Consider the following 25,352-nt stretch of genomic DNA (forward strand, 5'->3'; position numbering starts at 1 on the left):
TTTATAAAATTGAAAGGAGTACACTTCACCGAATAACTTAATACAGGAAAATTGTCTCGGTCATTCAAAATCACCAAACTCAAGTCAAGTCAAGCTTTATTGTCAAATATATTCTATGTACATTGTACAACATAGAGCACAGATGAAATTTATTTTCTCTCAACCACAGGGCAAACATGCAGTGCATTGAAAACACACGCAGCTAAAAATAAGGGCAGTGAAACTGAACTGCAAAAAGGACAGACATAAATATAAACAAATAAAACAATAAATAGCAATCATCAAACAACCAGGTCACTTGTGATTCTTGCGGGTCTCGGTGGAGCGACGTAAAGTGCTCCAGAAATCAGCCTTGTTACTGTTACACAAAACGGCATCCGGGCCGTGAGCCAAAACTTTTTTTCTCTCTCTCTCTGTCGCATTTCTTTTTTTTTTTCTTTCTCTCTCTCAAACGCAAAAAGACCACAACACGCCATTGTGTACCATTCAGCGCTTGGATTTTATTAGAATCCCGCTCAAAAATTTAAATTATTTGGACCGTCTGAACTTCATGTTTCAACATACACTTGTTGCTTAAAAAAATAAAACACATTCAAACATGCCTCTTCTCCCCACAAGTGTGAAGAACAAACTAAAAAATACAAAGAGACCAAAAAAAAAGCACATAAAAACCACACACACAAAAAGTACAGCTTGACAAAACCAATTTAAAGCTGCAAATACATTCTTTTACCAGAAGAGAAAAAAGGGGGAAAACAATCAGTAAAAGCAAGCACTTTGGTCTCCTTCAAACGCACACAATTACAAATCGCGTTAGCAACATGCTAACACATTATGTCAGCATTTAAATTTGATGAGACTGACGCAAATTATCCACGTGTTTAAAGTGCATGGTCTTTTGCTCTCAAGAAACCGGTTGCTTCGACATTACAAGCTAATACTGATGCATGTTAACTGACCAATAACATCGGCTCCCCAAAACCTCAGTTTACATCGAGATTTGTTTTGACTCTGCTCAAGGAGAAAATAGGAATGAAAAATACTGTCAAACACACCGTTGATTGAAATGGGCAAATAAAAATCAAACAACACAACTTGAGTCCATTTAAAATGCGAGAAAACCAGCCATACTTGTGTGTTCTTTTACTTTCCTTTCCAATTTACAATTGTGTCACATGACTGCTTTGCTGCAACATTCATATTGAACTGAAATATTGTACCGAACATTTGGGTTGAAGAGATGTAACTCTGTATTATTATCAAAAGCAGGCAGAACACATGAGTAACTTTTAAAGCAAAAAACAACAACAACAACAACAAAAACCCATACATTTCAATAAAACAACCTTCAAACGTCAGACTGAGCGGATAACCAATTCATGACAAACATAAAATAATTTAGGCTCAAGGGAGCAAACGTGTGATGTCATAAATAGTGAAGTTAAATAAAAAGTGAGAACACTGAGCGGGTAAATAGCTTGTTGAAGGTCAAAGCACTCGGATGATACGTCGTCGTCGTCGTCGTCTTCAGTCATCTTAACGTCACGACTTGATTTTCCACAGCTGCGCACGGCAACAGACGCGCACGTTAGGCACTCAAACACACAAGCGGGCTCTGTGCATTTCGTTGCGTTCACCTTCAAGTTAAATCCTAACAGATCTGAAATGACTCCAGAGACAGCGGACAGGATGACCACCTGTGTGATGTTGTACAGCAGAGGGTTCATGGTCAAACCGTACAGCCGGAACGGACTATCCAGCTCCTGCAATGCAATGCAAAAAAAAAAAAAAAAAAAAAACATCAGCAATGTGCAATTTATTTTCTGATATATTGATTAAATCATTTGACACCTTGAGTAGTTTGGTTGCCAATTTTAACACATTGTTGACCAGCGTCAGCTCTTCCTTCTTGTTGGGCTTCTTCTCCATTTTGAGATACAAGTTGATCTGACATGCACACGAGCACAATAAGTATGATGAAGCAAAGTGCATGCGGGGGTGTGCGCGCACGGCGTCTTCATTCACCTGTTCGGTGAGCAAAATGGAGGTGTTGCTGTACTTCCTGCTGGTCTCCGAGCCCAGCGTGACGAACCTGAGCAGGAAGAGTGACAGACTGGAACACCAGATCACCAACTCCCAGTTGTAGTGACACTCCAGGAACGTCTCGTGCACGTGCAGCAACTGCGCGACAAAGGACGGCGGCGAACCAATCGTCATCGGAATCACCACGTGTGTGTGTGTGTGTGTGTGTGTGCGCGCACTGTATTTCACCTGAGCACAGCAGATGAAGACGACCGAGAGCGTCAACAAGAAGGCAGAAGACACGATGACGTCTACGGAGCGTTGGGGGCCTCGGCGCTGAAACATAAGAATGAATTTAGTTTAAATCGCCATCGCGGTGTCGTAGAATTGATTTATTGGGGCTGAATGACATTGAAAATGAATCGACTGTAATTGACTGTTTTTCACAATCATTCAGCCAATAATGTTCACTGGAAGGACGTGTTGGATCGTACTTTCAGGTATGAGCGTAGCGACAGCCACATTTTGATGTTCTGGACCTTCTTCAGTCGAAAGTGAGGAACTTCCGATTTCCTGGCTCTTCGGGCTGAAGTCAGGTGACCAAAGAGTTTGGCAAACAGCAGCCTCTGAAACACGCGTGCACACACTCACGTTGATTTGATATGGATACGACCTTTTCCTTTTCAAACAAAACAAATACAATGAAACAAATCACATTCGGGAAAAAAAGTGTGTGTCGTACTTTTTCTGACTTGTTTGTATGGATAAATCGATGCCATTTGGATGGGTGCATTTCTTTTTTTTTTTCTCCCCCCCTACAAATGTTTTGTCCTTTTTTTTTTTTTTTATAATTTCTTGATTGAGGCTCATTTAGGGCCATTCCAAACATGCAAATGTTCAAGGGGAAAAAAACTTGTCATTCCACTGATACGACTAAAACGGTTGTGAAAGGATTGCAATTTAAAAAAAAAAAAAAAAAGACGCCATCTTGGCCTCACCTGCTTGTAGGTCCTCTCCGCCACGCTTAACAAGAAGAAGAAGAGCCAGGTGAGGCACACCCGCACCACGAAGCTCACCGCGACCATGGTGACCACCAGCGCGTCCGAGCCGGCGCCGCCCCCCAGCGCCGCCGACAGCAGCTCGTTGGCCGAGAGCGTGGTCAGCTGGTCCAAGTCGCGGTGCTGAGCCAGTCTGACGACGCATGCGGCCCAAAGAGATTCGTCACGTGTCCCGAGGTCTTCGTCGAGTATTCGGAGTTACCTGAAGGCGAAGGGCGTCAGCCCCAGCGTGACCGACGCCAGATTCCCAAACACTTGGTAACCGATTCCCGGGTTGTTCAGATTCACCTGGAACACACAAAACGCGTTGGGAGCTTCCGAAGCAAGTGCGCCTCGGCGTCGCTTTTGGCGCACTAACTCTGTTCATGATCATGCCGCTGATCTCCAGGACGGACATGTCGGCTTTCTTGCACTCGTTTCCCTCCCAGACGATGGCGCTCACCCTCTCCAGGCCCGGGTTGGAGCTGTGCAGCCAGGGGGCGTGGCCCTAAGGATAGAAAATGGCTGCCATCGCTCGATTGATTGATTTTTTTTTTCTCACCAGGATGAAGGCATAAAAACCCGACCGCGTCTTGCGTTGGCTGACCTGATGGAAAGGGTCATCTCTGTACTCCTTCTTGGTAGGGGGGCACACGGGCGCGCCTCCTCCTTCTCCGTCTGTCAAGGACAAGTCTCACAATGAGGCGCCGCGCGAGGAAATCGGGTCGATCTCGCGGCTCTCTGACCCGTCTCCGAGGTGCAGGACGACCTGCACTCGGCGCAGTGCAAGAAGTCCTCCCACAGCAGGTCCTCCGTCTCCGACTCGTGCCGAGTGCTCTCCGAGTCCGGAGTCCTCAGGCTGGAGCACCGGGAGCTGCAGCTGGTGCCCGACTTGGGAGCGTCCTGGTGCAGAAGAAGCGCGTTGAAAGGACAGGCCCGCCAAAGGCACGCGTTTTTGCCCGACTCTGTGAGCACTTTGCTCAATAGATGATTATTTTGCAATCGAAAGCCATTTGCCGATTCTTAGCATGTTTGAGCTTTTATGAAAGCAAAAAATATATATATATATATTTTTTGAAATTGTTCACCTCCGCGATGTAGTGCTTCTTGTAGTGTGTGTTCTTGCGGTTTCGCAGCGCACAGTCGGCGCCGAGTCTCTCGACTCCCCTGCGGAGGGCGACGTAAGACGCCTCGGGGTCCTCCTCGCTGGACGCCTCATCCGACGCGGCCGCCCCCTGTCGCGCGCCGGCGAGAGTCATGACGACGCGGTCGGGCGGGGGGAGCGGGGGGTCGCGCCGCGGCCGGTGTCTCACCTTACTGGCGGCGGCGGCGGCGAGGTGGTGCAGGGCGGCGCCGCGCGCCTGCGAGGGCGGGCCGCGCGCGGCCCAGCGCACCTCGTCCAGGCGGTTCAGGAGTTCGCAGCGTCGCTCGCGGCGCAGCCGCAGGCCGTCCTCGCTGCTGCGGTTGGTCACGCGGCCGTCCAGCGACACGTAGCCGTTGTCCGTTTCGGTCGACTTGTCGATGGACAGCTTGGACTTCTTGGACCTGCGCGGCGCAAATCGGATGTGGAGTGAGCGACAATTTCTTCTTTGACCGAGTGACAAAAGGATGAGGACGAGCGGAGCAAAAAATGCCTCCCCGTTGGCCACTCCGAAAAAGGGAGGAAGGGAAATACACACCCAGCTTTACAAAGATCATGCCAGAAATCGTGGAAGAGAGTGCCCAGGCTGTTTGTGGCGCAGGCCGAGTAGGAGTGCGCCGCCCCCTCCTGCGTGTTATCGGTCGTGCTCGAGCCGTCGCCTTCCCTGTGCACCTCCATCTGAGAGGCCTTCCTCAACTTCCTTCGGTTGGGAAAGAAGACGAGAGAGTAGAGACACACTTGGTGGCCGCCTCGCGCGCGAACCCGATCGCGTCTGCCATCACCCCGTGAGCTTTTCTTGTTCTCTACGAATCAAACGACTGGATGAGAGACGGTGGGGGGGGGGAGCCTGTTGGGATGAACGCGAACTTCAAACCGAAGCGCGTTGCTCAAGTGAAAGCACAAACACTCCCAAAGCACGCAGAAAACGTTTGCCTTCGTCACAAGGACAACGATAATCAATCGCAATGTTAACGGCGGTGAAACGATTGACAATTTGGCGTAAAAAGCAAAATCTCAATTTGAAGCAATGTCCAAAAGGCATTGAGAGAATGAAAAGAAGCAAACTTTTGGTCACCTGCGTCTCTTGCCGCCGAGGCCGGAGGCCGGCTTGGGCGTCCGGGTGGAGACGATCTGGCAGTGGACGGTGCCCAGCAGCAGCATGAGCCAGATGGCGCCGAACACCTCGGTGGCGGGGATCCCGTGAGGCTGCGCGACGGTCGCGTAGAGGAGGGCCGCCACCACTGAGGACGGGGTTCAGGGGTTTTTTTTTTTTCCAACAATGATTTGGGCTTTTTGTATATAAAAAAAATATATACTGCACTGTGTAATATACTGTTTACAGTATATATATATATATTTTTTTTTTTAATTTATAGCTATTGTCGCCCAAGCGTCACGTATCGCGGCTTTTTTTTAAAAAACAGTCTGCCTCGAGATGACTTTGGTTCAGACCTTGCAACAGGTAGAGAGCCAGCAGCAAGAGGAAGATCGCTCGGGAGGTGACCTGGATCCACCAGCGATAGAAGAAGGGGAAGAAGACCACGCGGACGATGCCCTTGCGAGTCAGCGACGTCCACGGGCTTTCCGGTTTGGCCTTGGCAAAGGCGGAGCCTTTTCGGAGGGACGCCGAGAAATGATTGCGCGGCCGTCGTCGTGGTTATCATCATCAAGTTGGCCTCGTCTCACCTCTGACCAGGTCCACATCGATGAGGTCTGGCTTGACGTGACCCGTCTTCTTTGGCTTGTTCCTCAGGCCCTGCGGCCGCAACGCAAATAGGTGAGTCAATTTGGGGCGGCCTCTATTTGGGAAGCACACCGTGCGTTCTACAAGCACCGCTCGCATCGCCACTCAACTATTTGCGCCGAGGTGCACAAACTGAACCGACACCACGAGACGCTGCCTGTACTTTGCAATTTGCTCCTTTTTTTTCTCTAAATGCGACATTTGTAACTGCAGGCGAAAGTTTCTTTAACTCATTCACTCCCAAAGACGTATTTAAACATCTTTTCAGACTTGGTCCAGAATTGGCTGGTACTGAATGAGTTAATTGTGGTCAATCACATACTAACTCTCGCTGGCTCGTTAAACGACCCGAGGGTGGCAGCGGTCCGCTTCGGGCCAATCCAAACAAGGAGATCGATAGCTCCTCGTCGGCAGGAGATTTATCGTTGGCACGACAGTTCAAAGCAAACAAGCCCGCCCGTGTTCTTATCTGCGGGCTATTCGCGGCCTCTTATCTTTATAACGGCCGCCGAGCCGCGTTCAAAACATCTCCCGAGTCGACCGGGAGACTGTCGAGTGGTGCGCAAGCGTGTGGGGGGTTACAACACACCAAACACAGGCCGGCCCGTATTGAGACGGACCCCAAATCGCAGTGCCGCTAAGTCTACGCCGCGGGGTGGGCGGACGTGCGCCGTGCTCGCTGCCGCTGAATACTCACCAGCGATATAAACTGAAGATGAGGACGATTGACAGGGAGGATGGGTGAAGATGAAGAGGAGGAAGTGGGGCAGAAAGGAAATGGTTAAAAAAAAAAGGAAAGAAAGAAAGGAAGGAAAACACCGGACAAAAGGGTGGCGATGGGGGAGGGGGCAGACAGAAGTGAAAGAAACAGGAAAAAACAAAACAAAATACAAATGAAGGCGGCGCGGGGGCCCCAAAAATGGAGAGAACGGCACCTTTATTTCCCGCTGCTCCACCGACTTCTCCCATATCTGCTGGTCGTAGGCGCCAATCTGCACACGTGCAACCACACAGATGAGAAACAACTTGAATCAAAATGAGATGCATGAACATTGCTGAGGCCCCCCCACCCCCCACTCGTATGCCTACACATGGTCAACTTCAAATTCAACCGAGCATTTCAAGTCCATCCTCAAATTCCAAAGGCTCATGTATACATTTATTATCCAGAAAGCAACTGGCGGAAGCCCGAGGGAGCAAACAAACTGGAAGGAATTTGGGTCAGACAGCACCTTGTGGCCTGAAGATTAACCCCTGCTTTGTTTCCCCGTGTGATCACGGCAACGCTCGTGTGTGTGTGTGTGTGTGACCTATTTTCAGTCCGGCCAGGTGTGGTCCGCGTGTGTCAGAGCAAAGCGGCCCACGTGAACTGGTGAAATAGATCCAGTCAAGAACAAGCTGTCAATTGTCACGGTGGAATTTTTCCAATCATTCAGGTCTCTGCCGGCATTTCAGCCAATTGCCGCGTGTTGGTGCGATCTAAAAATAGACGATGGAACCTCGGATTACGTATGCGGGGCACGGAACAAATCTTCCATCGGGTTCGCGATTGATTTCCTCAGATGGGGGTTTTCCAGACGACGCCGCTCCGGTTACGGAGGGTTGGCGCGCGTGTTGGCTAGCAGGGCAAAGTTGCTCGTCAGGCGCCGCAAACCCGAGCGCTCTCCCGAGGTTGCCATTTTGGGCAACAATTCTCGCTTGAACTTTTTTTCAATTTTGTTCCCGTGCCCTCGTAGCCCCGACACAATGAAAGGGTTCATCTTTCTTCATTATTTCACAAATATAATATCAAGCAGAATAATGTGTGCGGACTAGCGGGAGCGCACAGAAGGTATTGCAAAGACTTTTTTTTGTTTTTTTAAAACCCGATTTCCCCTTTAGTAATACGGAAAACACCTGCCGTATCCAATTTGGATAAAGTTTGTTTTGCGTTTGACTTGTCTGTCATTCGTGACTCAGCCGTTATGCTCGCACCAACAATTTGACTGGGTGTGTGTGTGCGTCTGTGTGTGTGACAGACATTTCGCAGTCAGCTCAAGTGTCTGGCACAGGAAAGGTTTCATTTTTAACTGCGCGCGAGTCATGTCGATGCGCGCCGCCGGGCCGAGCGCGTCCGACAGAGGGTGTGCGGGGGCAGCGGCAACGGAGGCCCATCGGCGGATCCGATATCGGAGACCAAGGAACAAGATGACACCCGACACCGGCTCGCTGGCGCATTTTGTATTCGGAACGCGTTCGGTCTAAAGTATTGGCAGGGACCCAGAATCTTAATTCATCATCCTGGCAAAGACGTTTCGGACGACCGCATGCTTCAATTTCCTCAGCATGCACAAAAACAAACCAAAAAAGTCCAAAGTGACAGTTCCACAAACGCGATGCTGTGACACAACTTCCAGAATTCCACAACAAGCGCAGGCTTAAGACGTTGCCATCAAAGCAGCTTCTTACCTTTTTCTGGTACCACACCACGGCATCTTTTACTTTGGAAGCCATTTACATGTCACCTCTCGCCGTCTGGGGCATCTTAGGCTGGATGGGGTGGCGGTGGGGACACACAAATGACAAAAAAATAAATTTAAATAAATCACACAGAGCAAGAGAGAAACGTGCGAGTTGACAGACTGCCTGTTCGAGGCAGGCGTGTGCTGACTAACAACGCGAGGGGCGGGGACCTGCATACACACTGGGAATTACTTGTAACACGGTTGTACAAATAGACAGCAACGCCTGTGGCCGCGAGGGCGCTGAATCACACTGCCAAGGATGAAATGTGGCGAGAAGGGGCAGGCGCCGGCTCCACCCTCGAAGATTGGGCGAGCACGCCCGGTTTTTGCGGGATCGGCGTACACAAGACATGTCGCTTTGGACGTGTTGTTAGTGTGTTTTAAACGCAAAGGGCCAAACATTTTTCTGGAGTAGTAACGTCGCGGCACAGCACGCTTCCACCATCGTGCAGCAATGCCACGAACCCAAAAGGGTGCGAAAACGCTGGAGCTTTTCGGAGGCTCGTGACCCCCCCCCCCCCCCACCCCCTTCCACCCCCGAGATGATGTCACGCATTTAAAGGAAGTCTGGACTTTGTGCCAAAGCGGGAAGGCCGGCACAAGGCTATGCGAGGAACGACTGGCCTAACACACAAGCAGGAAGGAAACAAGTGTGAGAAGACGCAGTGTTGAGTGTTTGAATTTGAAGATGTGGTCAGTGAGCGTCTGTTCCTTCCTTGTTCTCGCCACTTACACTCCGCTTTTCTCATTGTTGTTTCGTTTCTGGGGCTGTCAAGAGTCTCACGCTTGGAGCTGGCAATGCATGCCAGCTGTGACGCATTTGAGAGCGTGTTGCCACCTCGCTGCAGATAAGCATGGTGTAAAAAAAAAAAAAAAGCCAACTTACGTGTCACGTGCGTGTCAAGGCCGCCGTTCGCAGGCGCGCGGGTTTTTTCACACAGCATGAGGGGCGAAAAAGACATTTATAGCAACAGGAAGCATGACGGGCCAGAATTTGTCTAAAGTGTCAACCCTCCATCTTAGCGCGGTCACATTCATGGGCTGAAAAGCCAAAAGGGCAGAAACGCTCGGCCTGCAATTTGCATTGAAAGTTGCCTCATAAGGCCTCAAAGTGCAGACCAGCTGCAGACCGCGCACCGAAGCTCATCGCCTAAGACGGAAAATATGGCGGGGGGGGGGGGGGGGGGGGGTTAATGTTCTCCAAAATGCACTGAGGCTTTGCATGTGTATGGAGGGGACACAAGCAGACACCTTCATGCACTCAAGTCACATGACACTAAACGCAAATCGGACACAAGCCAGTTCCACTACATGGTGAGGATAATGATGGGAATATTCTGAAGAGAAGACATCATTCAAAAGAGAAAGAGAGAGGGGGGAAAAAAAACCCAGCGCTGCGCACACATTCGAGAGGCCGCGAAAAGGAAGAACGTCATTCCGAGCCCGGGGAAAAACGTCACTAAATATTTAAGAAAGGATACAAATAGGACAAGGCTCAGATGGAATTTTCCACTGACAGGGATCTTTATTTTCTCTTTCAAACAATGGGCAAACCGCTGAGATGTCAAACTTAAACCATGTCAAAGACTCGTTTTGACCACCGGTGTTATGCATCGAAGTGCGGGGCAATTTTGGATTTTGATGCTATGGGACCTTCACGTTGACAAAATATTGCCTAAAACAAGCGCAAAGTGTGACTGACTGACACTCAGAGAGGCACTTCAACAAGGGAGGGGCGTGAACCTGGAGAGTCGGCAAGAATGCAGAGTGGTAAATGCAAGGCGGAATTAATTCCCCACATATGACGAATGCCATAATTGGATTACGCAATCCGCAGCTATCCTTAAATTGGCATCTTTGGGTGACCTCGCAGGTGACAAACAAGTGATTATCTTACTAATCTATTCATCTGTTGATTATTTTGTGAATGAACATGATCAAATTGATCTGGATGCAAGCATCGTCACTTGACTTTTGTGGATTTAGCAGGTTCGCTCGGAACGAAAACACGAACCCTCCTCCCTGCCCCTGCTAAGTCGCGATGTGGAACCTGAGCTGCGCCCTCTCTCGCCTTCCCTGTGGGCGCTCTATATTTTATGATGGGTGCCGGTTACATCTCCTGCACCGCACTGGAAAAAGTGCGAGGCTGCCAAATGAAGGCTGAACACACAACACACGCGCGCACATGCCCACTTAAGATGTGCAAGGCTAAACCAGATGGCCAAAGAAAATCCAATGGCGGGATGCAACAGCGGCGGCGCCCCCACAGGGTCCAGACTTTCCGTTTGCCCCACTAAGTGGACGGGATCAGACCCGCATCCTCTCCGGCTGGAGACTCGCTGTCCTGCACATCACATTTTTAAATTGACAAAAAAAAAAGGATGATTTTGGCTCGCCTCGTCCTGCGTTCACACTTTTAACATCTGCAGCTGTGACACAAGACAGCGGATGATGTAACTAATGCAGCAAGTGATGTCACCAGCTTTGCGGGGCGGTGGGCTCGCTCCGCCGACCATCCGAGGTGACCCGACGACTGGCCGATAACGGATGCAAACTAAGAAGTGACCCTTACTCAAAAGCTATCCCTATTTTTTTGTCTCATCCCCCATCTGTCAGCGAGGCACCAACACACCTAACTTGTTACATTCTTTTTAACAAAAGCATTCAGGAGCACTCAGAAAGGCCTGTCCATCCTGTCAACTTTTGACCTCGTCTACAAAAAATACGCCCTGAAGGCTGCTAGTAATACTCACGTTTGATGTGCCAGAAAGATTACTAGCTTAATTCCTTTGAGTCCGGGGTTTACACAAATATTTGGAAGGCCAATATTCGCTTCTATTTTAGCCCTACATGAGAACCGCACACAAGAGGAAAACGTTCATTAGGTTTGGCAAAGTTCCACCATGTTTGTCGGGACAACCTGATCGGTTTAATCAAGGCGCAAGTGGAAAAATACAGATGTAAACAACGGCGCCCTTTTTGCAGTTTTAAAGCGTTGGGATGCTCAGAAATCTTCATGAGCAACGCAAATCCAACGTCTTCTTATCCTTTAACCGTTTGCTGAGCGTTAACGTTTGGTGACACACTTGGCAAGCTAACGCCTCTGCGAAATGTGACGCTAGCTCGGGAGCTAACTAGCCAGACGGCTATGCTACCGGCGGCCACAAAGAGCCCCCCTAGCCCCCCTCGCCCAGACATGCAGCTGACGGCGGTTGCAGCGTCTTACCTCGCGGACGGTCAGGGCTGCTCCCGGGGAAGCCGCTCACAGCTCAAAAGAAAAGCTTCACGGGGCGCGGCGGAGCTAGCCAGCCTGGTTCATGGCGTTCTCATGCTCGGGGTCTGCTCATAGATTGGGCTTGTAAACGTTGAGCTCCTCTGCAGCTGAGTGGCAATGCAAAAAAAAAAAAAAAAAAAATACAAGTTCACTTCAGTCGTCCCGGCCGTAAAGCCCTGCTCAAAGACGCCTGCACATTTTCAGCAGTCTTCGGTTGGCTTCGAAGACACCAGTTATGTCATAATACTTGGAAAGAGTGCGATTCACCATGCAGAATAACGTCTATGCTTTTATTAAACCGCTTTAAAACTCATACAACGGTCAGAAGAAAGCATTGTCTACCTCTGGTGGACATTGTTATTAGCTGCAGATGGAAAATTGCCCTGCGTCACGAGTACACAGTGTACGGCTCAACTTGTTGCGTGACGCAAGAAATCGACAGCCAATCCGAATCGGCGTAGGCGAGGCAAACACTGAGACGGGTCCACTTTCTCCCATCTTCCAACGCTCGTCAGTGTAAACCCCCACATAATAAATATGGAAATATTCCAACTGTAATGATGTAGGCCATACGGTAAATTGGAGAGGCCGGTCTGGTCACCGATGTAGGAACGCGCTGACGTGAGTACGACATCGTCCGCGGTTAGCTTAACGCTAGTGTGCTAACAAAGCTACTCATGCTATCAGACGTGCTAACGACGTCAAGTAGATTTAAAATTTTCTGTTGGCACGTGCATGAATGCATTCCGTTGTTGCATCTGTTAGTGAAATCCCCTGACTGCTAACAGGGCCCCGTTTTCAATCGCTCATGCGGTTCACGTTATTTTCGATGAATGCACCTGACCGTGACAATGTCAAAATATTTATCATAGCCTGTCGCTCTCCTGCCTTGCGTCAAGATGTCCCTGGCGCAGAGGGTCTTACTGACCTGGGTCTTCACCCTGGTCTTCCTCATCATGCTCGTACTCAAACTGGATGGGAAGGTACGAGGGCATATTACTGCAGAAATTTTGAACAGATCAAATAACACGTTTTCAATGTGTAGGTGCAGTGGAACTGGTTCCTCATCTTCCTGCCCGTGTGGGTCTTTGACGGCATCCTGCTCCTCATGCTCACCATCAAGATGGCCGGCCGCTGCAAGCCGGGTTTCGACCCGCGGAACGGCTCGCCGGATCTGCGTCTGCGCGCCTGGTACCTGGCGGCCATGCTGCTCAAGCTGGCCTTCTGCCTGACGCTGTGCGCCAAGCTGGAGAAGCTGGCAGAGGTGAAGCTCACGTTGGTGTGCATCCCGCTGTGGGCCATGCTGCTGGGAGCGCTGGTGGAGCTGGGCCTTAATATCTTTCCTGAGAGGAGAGAGGCCTGACAGGGATGATGGAACAAAAACTTGGATGAGAAAGTCTGTCTGATTGTAATTCCTGCAAGACTACTGTGAACAATACACTGGAATTATTTTATGTGTTGCCAATATGTTGAGTCCTGCTCCTTCCTGATTTGCGACTGTGCATAATGCACAGTTCTAAAGCCCAATTATTATTTTTGTGTTCAAAGTCAAGTACTATATTAAGTAGCTCAAACCAGCAAAATGTGACATGCTGTTTTGAAATGACCCTGAATTTTTTAATGAACGGTGGATGCTACATATGTCTCCAAATTGCATTATTTTGCACAGTGCCGATGTTTTCTGATTATAAGGAGTCTCATGGGAATAAATGATTCTGCACTGAAAATGTGTTATTCTACAAACACCACACCACCATCACTACTACACAACAACAATACACATTAAAAAAATAATAATCTCGCTCGATTGTGAAAGTGCACTCGATGCGTCGATTTAGCTTGTAGCTACTTGAGTATATTATGTTGCACATAAAATGGCGCCATGCCATTATGACTCAAGTGTTAATGTCGTGTGGCATTCAGAGAACCCAACGCATGGAAGTAAAAGCATTCGAGGCTCACTTTCACAGAGCGTAGACACTTCAACGCTCGTCGGCAAAAGACGAAACAAACAATATGCTAAAAACATCACAAATGATCTAAAAGGAGACATGTGACTTGTTCCAAGAACGAGCAGTAACAATTTTATCCAGTAAGCCGTTTATTAGCTCGGCTCTTATTTAAAAGTAGAAACCTTTCTACGCGTTTTGTCTTGACAAAACCTCTTATGTACACGACCACGCTGACAGTTGAAAAGAAAATGGCTGAAATCAAATAGAAAAAACACACGCTTGAGATAAATAAATCCTGAAAAAACAAGTCCCTGAAGACTTTCTACTGTCAACGCTAGTTTGTACAAAAAAATATAAAGATCACATCAGGTTTTCCAATTTCTGTTTCGACCACACCTGAACCCCCGAGGCGTTAAAACATCAAAAATAAGAGCTGCTTTACGTTGACCTCCACCTCTCAAGGGAGGCCTTCCGAGGGGCAAAAGAAAACAAGTGAGGCATTAGCTTCCATTTTGGACATATTTGCCACTCCAGCTGCGAGCCTAAATGGCGGAAAACACAGCTCGACTTGCGGGAAGACTTGCCGAGCAGCTGACTATTTCTTTTAAGGCTTTGGTCTAATTTTTCAGTTGGGGCGGGGTGGGGGAAATAAGTCAAAGTGTGAAACTTTTAACACAACAAAGTCTCTGTGTGAACATTCCGTAATTTACAGTTGCGGACAGGCACTGGGGAATGTCGTGGGCTACATTATTAGCAAGTGGGCAGGAAGAGACGAGAAACATTCTATGACCGTGCGACAAACACACACGCACACAGGAGACCGATTGTTTCAAAAAATTCGGAAGCAGAATGTCCGTCGTCACAAAGCATCGCTTGTAGCCAACATTCATGATGAGCTTCAAAACAAGCCGTGGTGTGTACAAAAGTCTTGGAAGAACACTTGGCGCCCTGTGGAACACCAGAAATCTTTGCAATATTGAAAAATGACTGGGGCACTGTGGGCTGTATGCAGCCCAATTACAATTGAGGATTGTTGTTGCAAATTGTGGTTTGAATGGCACCTGCATCATTATTTAAACTCTTTTTGCAATGCTTTTAAAAGTCCTATCTGGGTTATTTTAAAAATTCCGGTGCAGCATTACCTATAAAATCCTGGGCAGCTGTGGATTTTGTGCGCCCTGGGTAACATTTACCCAAGGTTGGGTTCATCATTTTGATCCTGCAGGTTGGATTTTGGACACACATTTGTGTCCTAAAGGTCAGTCATTTATTTGATTTTTTTTTCGACCCCATTGTTGGATCAAAATCTTGACCAAATGTGCTGGATCAAATCCCCGACTCAATGTGGTGGGTCTAAAGAACCCAGCCTTGGCTCGGACCCTTTTGGAACCCAGCACTGGGTTAGCAATTGCACCCAATTTGGGTCACTGTCACCCCAGCACTTTGAAGAGTGCATGATGACAACTACAAATAATTCCTCATCAGGCTACTCGTTAATGAGTCCCAGCCAGCAGGCCGTTGTGATGTCACTCCGGTAAGACAACGTGGCAACAGCTGAATCTGTAGGCAACGCTCGATGTAAAAATAATCACGTCTCAGGAGGGGGCGTTCTCGTATGACATAATATTGTCACCACGACAAGTATCGTGTAACGTGCCGGCTGTTCCCTAAACAGTGGCGTTAGCTGCGGGTTGTACGGGGAAACGCCCTCCTTCAAAAATGAGACTCGACGTACCTGTTTTCTAACACTTTTCTGAACACGATGGGACTTCCAAAATAGCAAACTGGTGCTGTGCATGAAAGTCCAAAATCTAAAACTGACGTAAAAAGGTCATTTGACAAGACGACCAAAAGGAAACCTGTACATTTTCATCCAATCCTCAGATACCAAACCCTACAAACTCTGCTCGTCCTCGTGATTCGGGGGTAGTGGGGGTAGAGGGGGCGGTGGCGGGGGAGGCGGAGACTCCGAAGAGGAGGGCGGTGGCGGCGGAGGCGGGGTGAAGGTGTGAGATGGAGGATTGGGAGGCGGGGCCGCTGCCACGGGCTGGTAATGGGGGGGAGGGTGGTGGGGGAACGGCTGGGAGGGGAGGAAGGGGTGCGAGGGGAAGTGCGAGGGGTAGAAGGGTTTGGCGTGTGGGTGGTACTGGTGGGGGGACATGAGGGGGGGCATTTGGGGGTAGTAAGGCTGGGGCTGGGTGGTGGCATCCCCCGGGTGTGGGGGGTGCAGGTGCAGCTGACTGATGTGAACTGGGTGGGGCGGTGGCACCTGACTGAGGAAGGGGGGCAGATTTTGGTGTGAGGTGATGGGGGGTCTGTGGGGGAGGTGGGGGTGAGGGAGCATTGGAGAATAGGAATGGGGGAGCATTTGGGGCAGGTGATGGGGAGGCAGCATGGGGGGAGGAAATTGCTGCCCGTGCTGACCGCGCGCGAACGTCCGGGGGCTCGCGTCGACGCCGTGAGTCCACTTTTCCGCCAGCGCGCGAGTCCGTACGTCGCCATGGGAACCGAGGTGAGCGTGGAACTCGGGGGACGCCGGAGTCCGCCTTTCGGCGGGCGCTTCCGGGGTGAAGTCTTTGTCCTTTCGAGGGGAGGGGGCCAGCCGGGAAGACGCGGATTCCGAGGAGGGGTGCGGGTGCGAGTCAGGGGCGGGCTTGGGACCGTGTGATGAAGAGGAGGAGCAAGACGGGCTGGCAGCAGCTAACGTGTGGCGTCCGGACGATGAGTGCGGCGAAGGCGTCTTTGGGGACAAAGCGGAGGAGCTGGAAGACGGCGTGGTGGCGTTTGCCGGAGCGTGAGGATGAGGGAAGTGGTGATGAGGCGTCGAGGTTGATTTTGCGTCAGGATGGTGAGGAAGAGGCGATGCGGGTTTGCTCATTTTTGGCAGTTCTGCTTTGACTTGAATGGGAGGCGACTGTGCCCGTTTGGGGCTCCCGTCAACCTTTCCAATCGTATTCTTGCCGCTTGCTCTGGCTTCCGAGTCCACTGAGCGAGCCGGCGGAGACAAAACAGGTGAACGAGCACGAGGAACATCCTCGAGTGTTGGCAACGTCCTGTTGCTGGCTGCTCCCTCTTCCTCCTCCTCCACTTTTATCCTCTCCTTTGCGTCATCTTCCTCACCCTTCGTACCTTCCATGATGTCCAGCTCCTCCCCTTCGCCCTTCACCTCCTCTTCCCGGCTTCCCTGCTCGTACTGCCTTAAGCGGACGTGCCAGGCCAGGCTGCAGACGGCCGACACCGTCTTGAACTGGTGGACCACGTTGCGCGGGATGAAGTAGACGTCGTCGTGACACAGGCGGATGCGGGCGTAGCGGATGCCCTCCCGACGAAGCTGGTTCAGCTTGGCGTCGTCCACCCATTGCACACACTGAGGGGCGATACAACAGAATGTCAGGATTGAGCAGGCGAGACGGAAAGAAAAGTTTTATGTCATAACTAAAAGGCGGAGCTGGGAGAGAAATTCGAGCACGATGTGCACGCCGCGAGTCCGCACATATGTTCCTCCGGAGATGCCAAGTAATTCACCGCCGTACAACTTGAATCCACCAGGTGGTAGCAAACAACGTCACATTCAAATGATCATTTGGCCACTGGCGTTCAAGACCTGCGAGAGCGGAGGTTCATAAAGATCCAACTGCAGCCGCTGAACCACGTATGGGAAATCGGCGGCATGGAAGCACACGACGTCTTTGGTTACACGAGGAGGCTCCAAACTGCAAACGGAGAAATTCCTCGTCAGCCAGAGCAAAGGGAGCGCTTGAAACACAAGCGCCACGCCGCGCACCTTTCTTTGTAGCAGACGGCCTTCAGGACGCCCACCGCCGCCGTGGTCTGACGCTCGAAACCTTGGCCGATGTGGTCGGCGTGGGCTCGCGTCCTGTCCTCGAAGAGCATCTCTCTGGGCTCGCTGGTCCTGGGCAAGGACTGGAGGAGATTCTTCACCTCGTTGGTGGAGCTGCGTGAGCAGCGACTGGCTCATTATTGCTAATTATTAATTTAACGGGCTTTTTTTTTTTTTTTTTTTAAATCCTGCATATGATAAACACTCCAAACATAAAAACAAAACACAAACTAATACTCAAACTTATGAAATTCAGTGACACAGCAAGCCGGGAGGAATCTTGACACGGTTGTGTCGCGCGGCGGCCTTACCGTTTTCTTTTAAAAGGCGACTTTGGTATGTCGGCGACGGGTATCATCTGCTCGCCCGGTCTCACCCACATGATGGGCCCGTCGTCGCTCTCGTCGGGGCTCATCGCGCTCAGGCTGGACAACGTTCCCCACGGAAGCGCGCGCTGTAGCCGGGCAGAGAAAGCACACGGCCCGTTTGCCGCCGCGCAGCAAATCCCTTCGGAAATCATTTTGGATGGCACATCCGGTCCCCCGAGCGCGGCCCCGACAGCCTTCTGAGTATTTCTCGGCCGTTATCTCAGACGGCCACGCGCGCTCTTCTCGCTGGCGTGGCCGTTCGTCCGGGCACTCTGAGAGATTTGCGGGACTCACCTTCAGGAAGGGCGACTCCTCCAGCATGCCGAGGAATTCCGGGAAGAAGTTGCCCACCTCCTCGTCCACGGCTCCCACCAGGCTAATCTGTCTCATTGCGCCGGCTCGGTACGTGCCGTGGCTGTAGGTTCTCTTCACCTGCGGCACGGAGAGAACAAATGAGAGGATGGTGCAGTGCACTCGATCTTTGCCGTTTGTCCTTTTGCTCTGAACAGAGCCACATCCTCCGTTTGCGCACGTGTGCAACGGCATTCACTTGTTTTTATTTTTACCTTTCCTCTCCGAGATGTCCTTCAAATAGTCTGACCGAGTCAATGACCTCGATGCCAACGGATCATATTTTTGTGTGCGCTGGACTTTTAGCAAACTACCCGCTTCATAAATGTGGCGTGCGTGTTTGTCGAAGCGTACCAATAACGCCAACAGTCCTTCCTCACGTTGACGTCTTTTTGTGTGCGCGTGGACTCGTCGCTCGGTGGCGCATGTGGCTCAATGAGACAAAGTCATAGTACGGCGTCACAACAAAGCCGCCGCTTCGCCCGACACGCATTTATTACATAATCTCTCCCCGGTGCTGGGCAACAAAAAGAGTTGCTTGAATGCGCTCCGAGTAAAAGCGCCGCATTAGCCGACCGGGTGCCTTTTATTGATCCTCTACAAATGCACTTCAGTCAAAATAAACACGGCGGCGGAGTAAAGCGATCCCTCCGCGTATGCGCGAGGACTGGCTACTGTAGCACCGGCTAATCAGAAGAGAAACAGAAAAGGCTGCGAATGCACAGTCGGAACACAATTTCATATTCCACAAACGCAATATGAATCAGAATAGCGCCGCGGGAGCGCTCAAGAAGATGCGTGTGAGAGTGCACACCTGGCCCCGGTTGGATTCATCAGCGCGCACGCGCCTATCTGTGGGCAGACTGTGTCGACTTCTCCCAAGGTCACTGCCGAGAAAAATGGCCTTGATGCCGCTCTTAAACCGACAGCACTAACGGCTGTTTAACTTTTTATTAACCCACCGGATGCCATACCTTGAGGAACGAGCCGATTGGCAACACCGGTAGAAGCAAATACGATAACGTGAGTAATTTAAAAAAAAAAAAAAAGAAACAAACAGCCAGCGAAACACAGCATAAACTGTTGCGTGCCTCGTCGTCACACACACATGCTGTGCTCACTGACAAACAACAGACAGTATATCCCCTTTTATATTGCTGGGGGGGGGGAGCAGTTGCCTCCGTTGTGGCTTCGGCTTTCATGACGTTTGAGCGCTGGGACATTAAGATGAATGGCAAAAGCAGTCTAATGTGACACAGATGGGAGCAGATGCTCCGAGCGGGTGGTCAGCGTGGTCATTAGCGCAGGCATAAGGGGCTCGTGGAGAGAGGCGATGGGAGACTAAGCGCTCTCTCTCTCAAAGCGGTCCGACTTTAAACGCAAACGACCAAGTCTCCCCGAGTGAAGAAATGCCAATTAAGGCAGCTTCGACTGCAGGGTGTCAAATTATGGATGAATGCTGACCTCGGTCATTATTATGAGAAACACGCTAGCATCTGTTAGGTTGCAACACAATGCGAACAACAACAACAACAAATCAAGTGTGAAATCCGCTCTTAACTGTCAGCATCACAACCACCCACACGCTAGTATATTGTCATGTTATGTTAACTGTTCTATTGATGGTGGCGCGGGCGCCCGCAGCGACTCCTCTCTCTCCTGAGGAAAGTAATTTCATCTGTGCTGTATGTTGCACATGTAGCACATTTGACAACAAAGTTGACTTGACTTGACACTGCGCATGGATGGCGCCCTTACTTGAGAGTAGAAATGAGCCATGGTGGTGGTTTCGATGTCCTTCTTTCCCAGGATCTCTATTTTGACCGGCGCCGATGAGAACTTTGTGGAGAAGTAATCCAAGAAGTCCGGCATGTAGGAGACTTCTCCGTGGACGATGCCCATGACGTAATGTGCAGCCTAGGATGCAAGAATGATCAAATTAATTTGACATTTAAAGTAGGGCTGAAATGTTTTGGAAAATTAATCCTATTGTGTTCACCACCCCCGCCCCTTTTATATTACAATTGTGATTTATTGCCATTTTTTTTAAGGTCCTCTTCCAATGTATTTTTTAACAGACACAATCAATAAATAAATAAATCGGATTATACTAACTGAAGCCATATTTATTTTTCTGTTGCTGCACATGCGTAGCAAATGGAGAACCACGGTAACTCGTTTGAGAATTGTAGTTGACACAATACGCCATATATTAAAAGAAAAAAACAACAACAACCTAATACTAAAACTATTTGTCTAGTCAACAGTGGATCAGTTTGCTAATACCTGCGACGAGTCCTCGCTGAACGCCAGTGTGACAAACTCCTGGGCGAACCTCTGCCTCTGGCTCGGTGAGAGCGAGGCCAGCTGCGAGGCGTAGGCGTGGGCCACCAGAGCCCCGCCATTTGGCTGAGTCTCGATGTGGATGTAAGGGGCAAACTCCAGGGCCGAAAGGCCAGGGTGGGTGTAGCGCGAGGAGCGTTTGTTTGGGGAAGGTGGCGGGCCCTTGTGCGGAGAGGAGTTCACATAAGACGGGTGGAGGTGCGCGCTTTTGTTGTTGGGCCAAGGGTAAACGGGCAGCGGCAATTTAAACGGAGACACGGCGGCGTCCTGGGCAGGGTCGGTGGGGGAGGAATTGGCGCGGTGAGGCGGGGGAGAAGGGAGGAGAACCAGGCCGGCGCAAATGGTTTGGCACGAGCGGTGGTACATCTTCACTCGCTTGTGCTTCTCTCCCTCTTTGTGTTTCTTCTTCTTTTTCTTCTTGACTTTTTTGATTTGCAGCTCCGAGTTGATCTTGGCTTGGACGCCTCCATCTGGGAGGGGAAGAAATCGGTCAACTGTAAAAATGTTTGGACGTCCAATCCAAGTTGACATTGCAATGCAGCACGGTGCCATTTTTTAAAAAAAATGTAAAATGTCGGCGAACTCTGGTTCGAGACCAAAACATTTGTGTACAATAAATCGGAGAGTTCGGAGTCATGATAGGAGGCTGATAACACACATCTGTGGGAAAGCGCGCAGCCAAAATGGACAGGTAGTGTAAATGAACAGCAAGCCGGGATGAATGTGTTGCTGCATCAGCACAATTTTAAAGCGCCGTCTCGTTTGTACCCCGGGCACGTTCTTTGATGGCACATAACGCCGGAATGAGACGGGCTGAGCGCAGACTGTAATACTGTGTGTCTGTGAGGGAACAATAAAGGGAGCAACAGAGCGAGTATTTGCACACAAGCTACTAATCCAAATGCTCTGTAGCCCACCCCCCCCCACACACACACACACACACACCGTCCTTCCCCCAATTCCCCTTTCTGCAAATACATACACTTTCATCCCAAAAGTATCATGAAGCCCCACATGAGCCAAAGAGAATATCGGGAAACAAATGATACCTTATTTTGGCGTGCGCCTAACCGATGAAAGTAAAATATTTATGTCAAATAAATCTAAGATTATTATAACAGAGATGTGCTTGTGTTTGTGACAAAAAGGACCCGGAATTTGTTTTTTTTGTTTTTTTTTTTTAATCACATTAAATTGAAATTACAATAGTGAGAAAAAAAAATCATTCAGCTCTAGTGAGGCAAACACAAGACAAAAAATAATAATAATAATTATAATATGTAGAGCTACTGTGAATCATGGAGTGACCCTTTTGGACGGACGGGGACAGACGAGGAGGATGAACTTGGAGAGTGCCGGCTGCTAAAATGTCACCAAATCCAAGTACCAAAGTGGAGCCACAAGATGACTTTCAACAGCGGTAATCCGTTTTTGCTTTGAGACAAGTTCCCACACACAAACAGGCGAACAAATAGCTTTGACGGTCGTCAAAAGTGGCCGCTCGCCGCTTATTGATTTCCTTTCGCCTTTTTCCTCGGGCTCTGCCTCAGCTGTATTCTTAAATTGATCAGATTTCTCCTTTCCGCTCCTAACATTTGAGGACTTGGAAAAATTGGAAAAACACTCGCTCAGTCTCCTGCACACAGATACATCAAATCCGTTTTTGTTTTTTTTCGCTCACATCACTGGAAAATACCGAGCTGCCTCCACAGTGCAATTTAATGCACATTAATATTTGTTTTGTTTTTAATCATCGAGCGTATGTCCTCCTCCTCCGGAGGGGGTAAAACAAAACGAGCCAGACAAGGACAGAATGAGCGATAGTTAATTTGATGTCCAGCCATTGGTTGCGAATGTATGAAAGACCTTCAAATGGCCCGTTTGTGTCAATTGGTTCAGTATTTTTGGCGCTAACAAATTACACACAGGCAAAAATAAAAATGGAATCTTGATCTACCTTTCACGGGCTGCTTGACCTCGCCATTTTCCCGCTTCATGTCATTCATGACTTTGTGCTTCTTCTTCTCCTCACGTTCCCCTCGCTCCGGATCTTTAGTCTTGTCCTTGTTGAGGAGCTCAGAAGCTACAAAAACAACACACATTTTTTTTACGCTTCTTGTCACGTTACGAGCCGTCTCATTCCCTTGCGCACAAGATTAAAGACAGGAGCGCTATGATGTCCAAGTGATCATAGCACTTCAGGTTTCCTATGACATTTGGACACGGTTACAAAAATGTATTATGGACATTAATCGGCAGTCTTTGCAATTTCTAAGGACACTGTAACATCGACTCATTTTATTCCAGCAGCATTGAACCAGAATTCTTTGCTTTGAACTCACTTGAGTCTAGCTTCTTAGCAAAAAGAAAAGACGACGCGGTATTTCTTTGGCCCGAGTCTCCTCATTGAGAGTGCGGACGTGGGGAGTGTGAAAGCGAAAACGGCGGGGTTGCGGGTGCCGCTCGCTCTATCAAAGTGGAAAACGCTTTCAGGGAGGCGGGGGTCCTTGAAAAGAAGGCTTAAAGGAGCAAGAGGAGAAGAGGTGGAATGACGACCTCTTTTTAATTGCGGCATAACGCTCCTTCCATTCTAAAAAAGAAAAAAAAAGTGAGATTTTACATTTTGGTGGGCCCTTTTGCAAAACTGCGCAAACACATACACGCCAATGGTGGAACTTTTTTTTTTTCCCCCTAAAATGACACTGTCATAAGCTTCCCGGCAACACGCTTGAAAACATCCATGGAGCTGATTTGTCAAGTGACTACAAAGGAAGGCTTATTGAGCTCAATGGTCAAGATTAACGTGACGGACGTGCCAGGATATATAAGAGACCTTCGAGTGTGTGCGCGCTGAAGCAAATATGGGTCGATTACACTACTTGAGCCCCGAGGCAACATAAGGTCATACTCATGAATGAGCAGGTAGATGTTATTTGCGTCGTCGCTCACAGCAAGACTGACAACTTAAAAAGGCGTGTTTTCTTCGAGGAGGAGCAGGTTTGGCAAGGAAAACGCTCCTCCCCTTGCACGGGAATAGACACGGGTTAGGTCAACGTGCAGAACAGAGTAATAGTGGAGCAGGTTGCCATCATTCCACCGTGTCAAACGGGAAGACGAAAGGAACACCAGAGGGTGAACATAAACAAGTTTATAGTATGGCTCTACAATTTTGCGAGGGGAAAGAAATCTATTTGTGATTTTTTTTTTTTTGTCCGTCAACATTCCATCATAAATGATTAATTTAAAAATGGATCCATCGAGCCACCAATAATGTCAGACCCTGCACTGGTTGTATATAACTCACCATTGGCTCGGTCCCTTTTGGATCCAGCACATGGTTACCTATTTCACCCAATAGGAGATAGGTTTAACCAGGGAGTTTTAAGATGATAAAGTTCTTAACATTTGTAGCTTGCGTTTGATTCGTTTATTTTGAAAATAGGGCGGGAAAATCATACGCATGCAGTGGTCTGCAAATGGCCCCTTGTCGGACTTTGGGGCTAAATGGGAGAGGATTTGCCACTAAATTGCAGCTTTGTCACGCTTCTACTATTGGCGAGACTAAAAGACATTCGTTGAACTTACTGTTGAAGCATCTTTACAATTGACAAGGTTGTGAAATAAAACGTGTCCAAAGTAACGCGCATGAATGGAGCGGAGGGGGGCGTGGTGCTCCACCAAAACAACACTTGCTCCATAATGGCGGGCGCCTGTCACAGTGTAATGACAGCAGCGTGCACATTTCAGACACAACCTCCGCGGACAATCAACCCGCAATTCGACGTAAAATACCCCTGCGGGGATTGAACCAAACCACACACGGCAACGTGGGTTTGTTTTTTTCGGAGCTGTTCATTAACTACGTTCGCTACGTGACCACCACTTCGAGGGTTCAGCGGCGGGTAAGCGAGAGCTGGCAGCCATTAGACCCGCAGAAACGTCGACTAAACCCGGGGGGGGGGGGGGGGGGGCTTTGTGGCGTAAACACCCCCTTGTGTTCCAGCTCAGCCAGTCTCACGGGTTAAAAAACGTCCGAAACGGGACTGTCCAGACGGATTAGAAGGCAGCCTAGTGCACACTCTCGTTCAGGGGGAGGGCACATGTTCGAGAAGTGGCCAAATGTACCACTTTGCCAAATAGCAGTTAACGCAACTTAATCGAATTGCGCTGAGTGAATGTGAGTGTCAAAGAGACGGTGGCCTACCTTTTGGTGTCAACGTGACATCCCCATTTTGTCTCTTCACTGGAGAAATGTGGTTGAATGTGCTCATGTCGTAGTTAGCGGGCGTCACGAATAGTTTCTTTTTCACGTCTCCCTTCTCGCGCTGTTTATCCTTGCTCGGCTTCTTGCTTTTGGGCGCCTTGTGGAGGAAAAAATCACTCTGCTTCAGGATTTTGTGCCCAGTGGCGACGGCTGCTTGGCTTCCGCCGATTGTGTGGACCAAAGCGGCGGTCGCGCTGGCCGGGCTGAGGCTCCACAAACCGGCCGCGAGACTGAGCTGCTTCGTCGGCTGCTGGAGTTTCTCTTTCCCGCTACAGTTGCCTCCCAGAAGCCCTCCATCCCGGACGACTTTCTTTGGTTTGACGCTCCTCTCCTCGACTCGGAGCTTCTTGGGCGGCGGCGGGTTGAAGTCCCGGGAAGACTGCGGGCGGTTTTCGGGGGCTCCCTTCGCCTCCGAGGGCTTGGTGACGGCCGCCGCGGCTCCGGTGCCGAGGCGGACGGAGCTCGGCGAGTCCGCCATCTTGAGGCTTCTCTCGCTATTTACTCGCCTCGC

At 49.6% G+C, this 25,352-nt stretch overlaps 3 protein-coding genes across 7 annotated transcripts; 1 reads left to right on the top strand and 2 right to left on the bottom strand.

Annotated features, from left to right (window-relative positions):
* Nucleotides 1-79: 79 nt before the first annotated feature.
* LOC147186349 (protein PHTF2) lies at nt 80-12,003 on the bottom strand. 4 transcript variants are annotated; one of them, XM_086102820.1, is made up of 21 exons: nt 11,675-12,001; nt 8,393-8,473; nt 6,880-6,936; nt 6,642-6,653; nt 5,887-5,956; nt 5,653-5,811; nt 5,276-5,441; nt 4,739-4,900; nt 4,373-4,604; nt 4,148-4,294; nt 3,806-3,962; nt 3,667-3,737; nt 3,439-3,567; nt 3,283-3,368; nt 3,021-3,213; nt 2,517-2,648; nt 2,272-2,358; nt 2,026-2,181; nt 1,852-1,947; nt 1,638-1,763; nt 80-1,563 (listed from the first exon to the last, which is right to left on the bottom strand). In XM_086102820.1, exons 2-21 carry the CDS (start codon nt 8,435-8,437, stop codon nt 1,543-1,545), a joined length of 2,304 nt encoding a protein of 767 aa, XP_085958946.1. In that variant the 5' UTR covers nt 8,438-8,473; nt 11,675-12,001; the 3' UTR covers nt 80-1,542. The 4 variants fall into 4 exon arrangements, with proteins under 4 accessions (XP_085958946.1, XP_085958945.1, XP_085958947.1 ...); XM_086102819.1 differs by having other exon boundaries at nt 4,148-4,604; nt 11,675-12,003; XM_086102821.1 differs by lacking the exon at nt 6,642-6,653.
* A 149-nt stretch (nt 12,004-12,152) lies between these two features.
* On the top strand, nt 12,153-13,449 carry LOC147186350 (transmembrane protein 60-like). 2 transcript variants are annotated; one of them, XM_086102824.1, is made up of 3 exons: nt 12,153-12,343; nt 12,595-12,705; nt 12,768-13,449. In XM_086102824.1, exons 2-3 carry the CDS (start codon nt 12,622-12,624, stop codon nt 13,083-13,085), a joined length of 402 nt encoding a protein of 133 aa, XP_085958950.1. In that variant the 5' UTR covers nt 12,153-12,343; nt 12,595-12,621; the 3' UTR covers nt 13,086-13,449. The 2 variants fall into 2 exon arrangements, with proteins under 2 accessions (XP_085958950.1, XP_085958951.1); XM_086102825.1 differs by having other exon boundaries at nt 12,622-12,705.
* A 356-nt stretch (nt 13,450-13,805) lies between these two features.
* LOC147186351 (lysine-specific demethylase RSBN1L-like) lies at nt 13,806-25,341 on the bottom strand. The gene is made up of 9 exons (XM_086102818.1): nt 24,782-25,341; nt 22,535-22,660; nt 20,521-21,047; nt 19,993-20,151; nt 18,178-18,315; nt 17,827-17,969; nt 17,459-17,629; nt 17,279-17,387; nt 13,806-17,041 (listed from the first exon to the last, which is right to left on the bottom strand). The coding sequence occupies exons 1-9, from the start codon at nt 25,317-25,319 to the stop codon at nt 15,569-15,571; spliced, it is 3,384 nt and encodes a 1,127-aa protein (XP_085958944.1). The 5' UTR covers nt 25,320-25,341; the 3' UTR covers nt 13,806-15,568.
* Between the last annotated feature and the right edge of the window lie 11 nt (nt 25,342-25,352).

The sequence above is a fragment of the Hippocampus guttulatus genome, chromosome 22, assembly GCF_054856545.1.
Source record: "Hippocampus guttulatus isolate MCC_2025c chromosome 22, RoL_Hgut_1.0, whole genome shotgun sequence".
Classification (NCBI taxonomy): Eukaryota; Metazoa; Chordata; class Actinopteri; order Syngnathiformes; family Syngnathidae; genus Hippocampus; species Hippocampus guttulatus.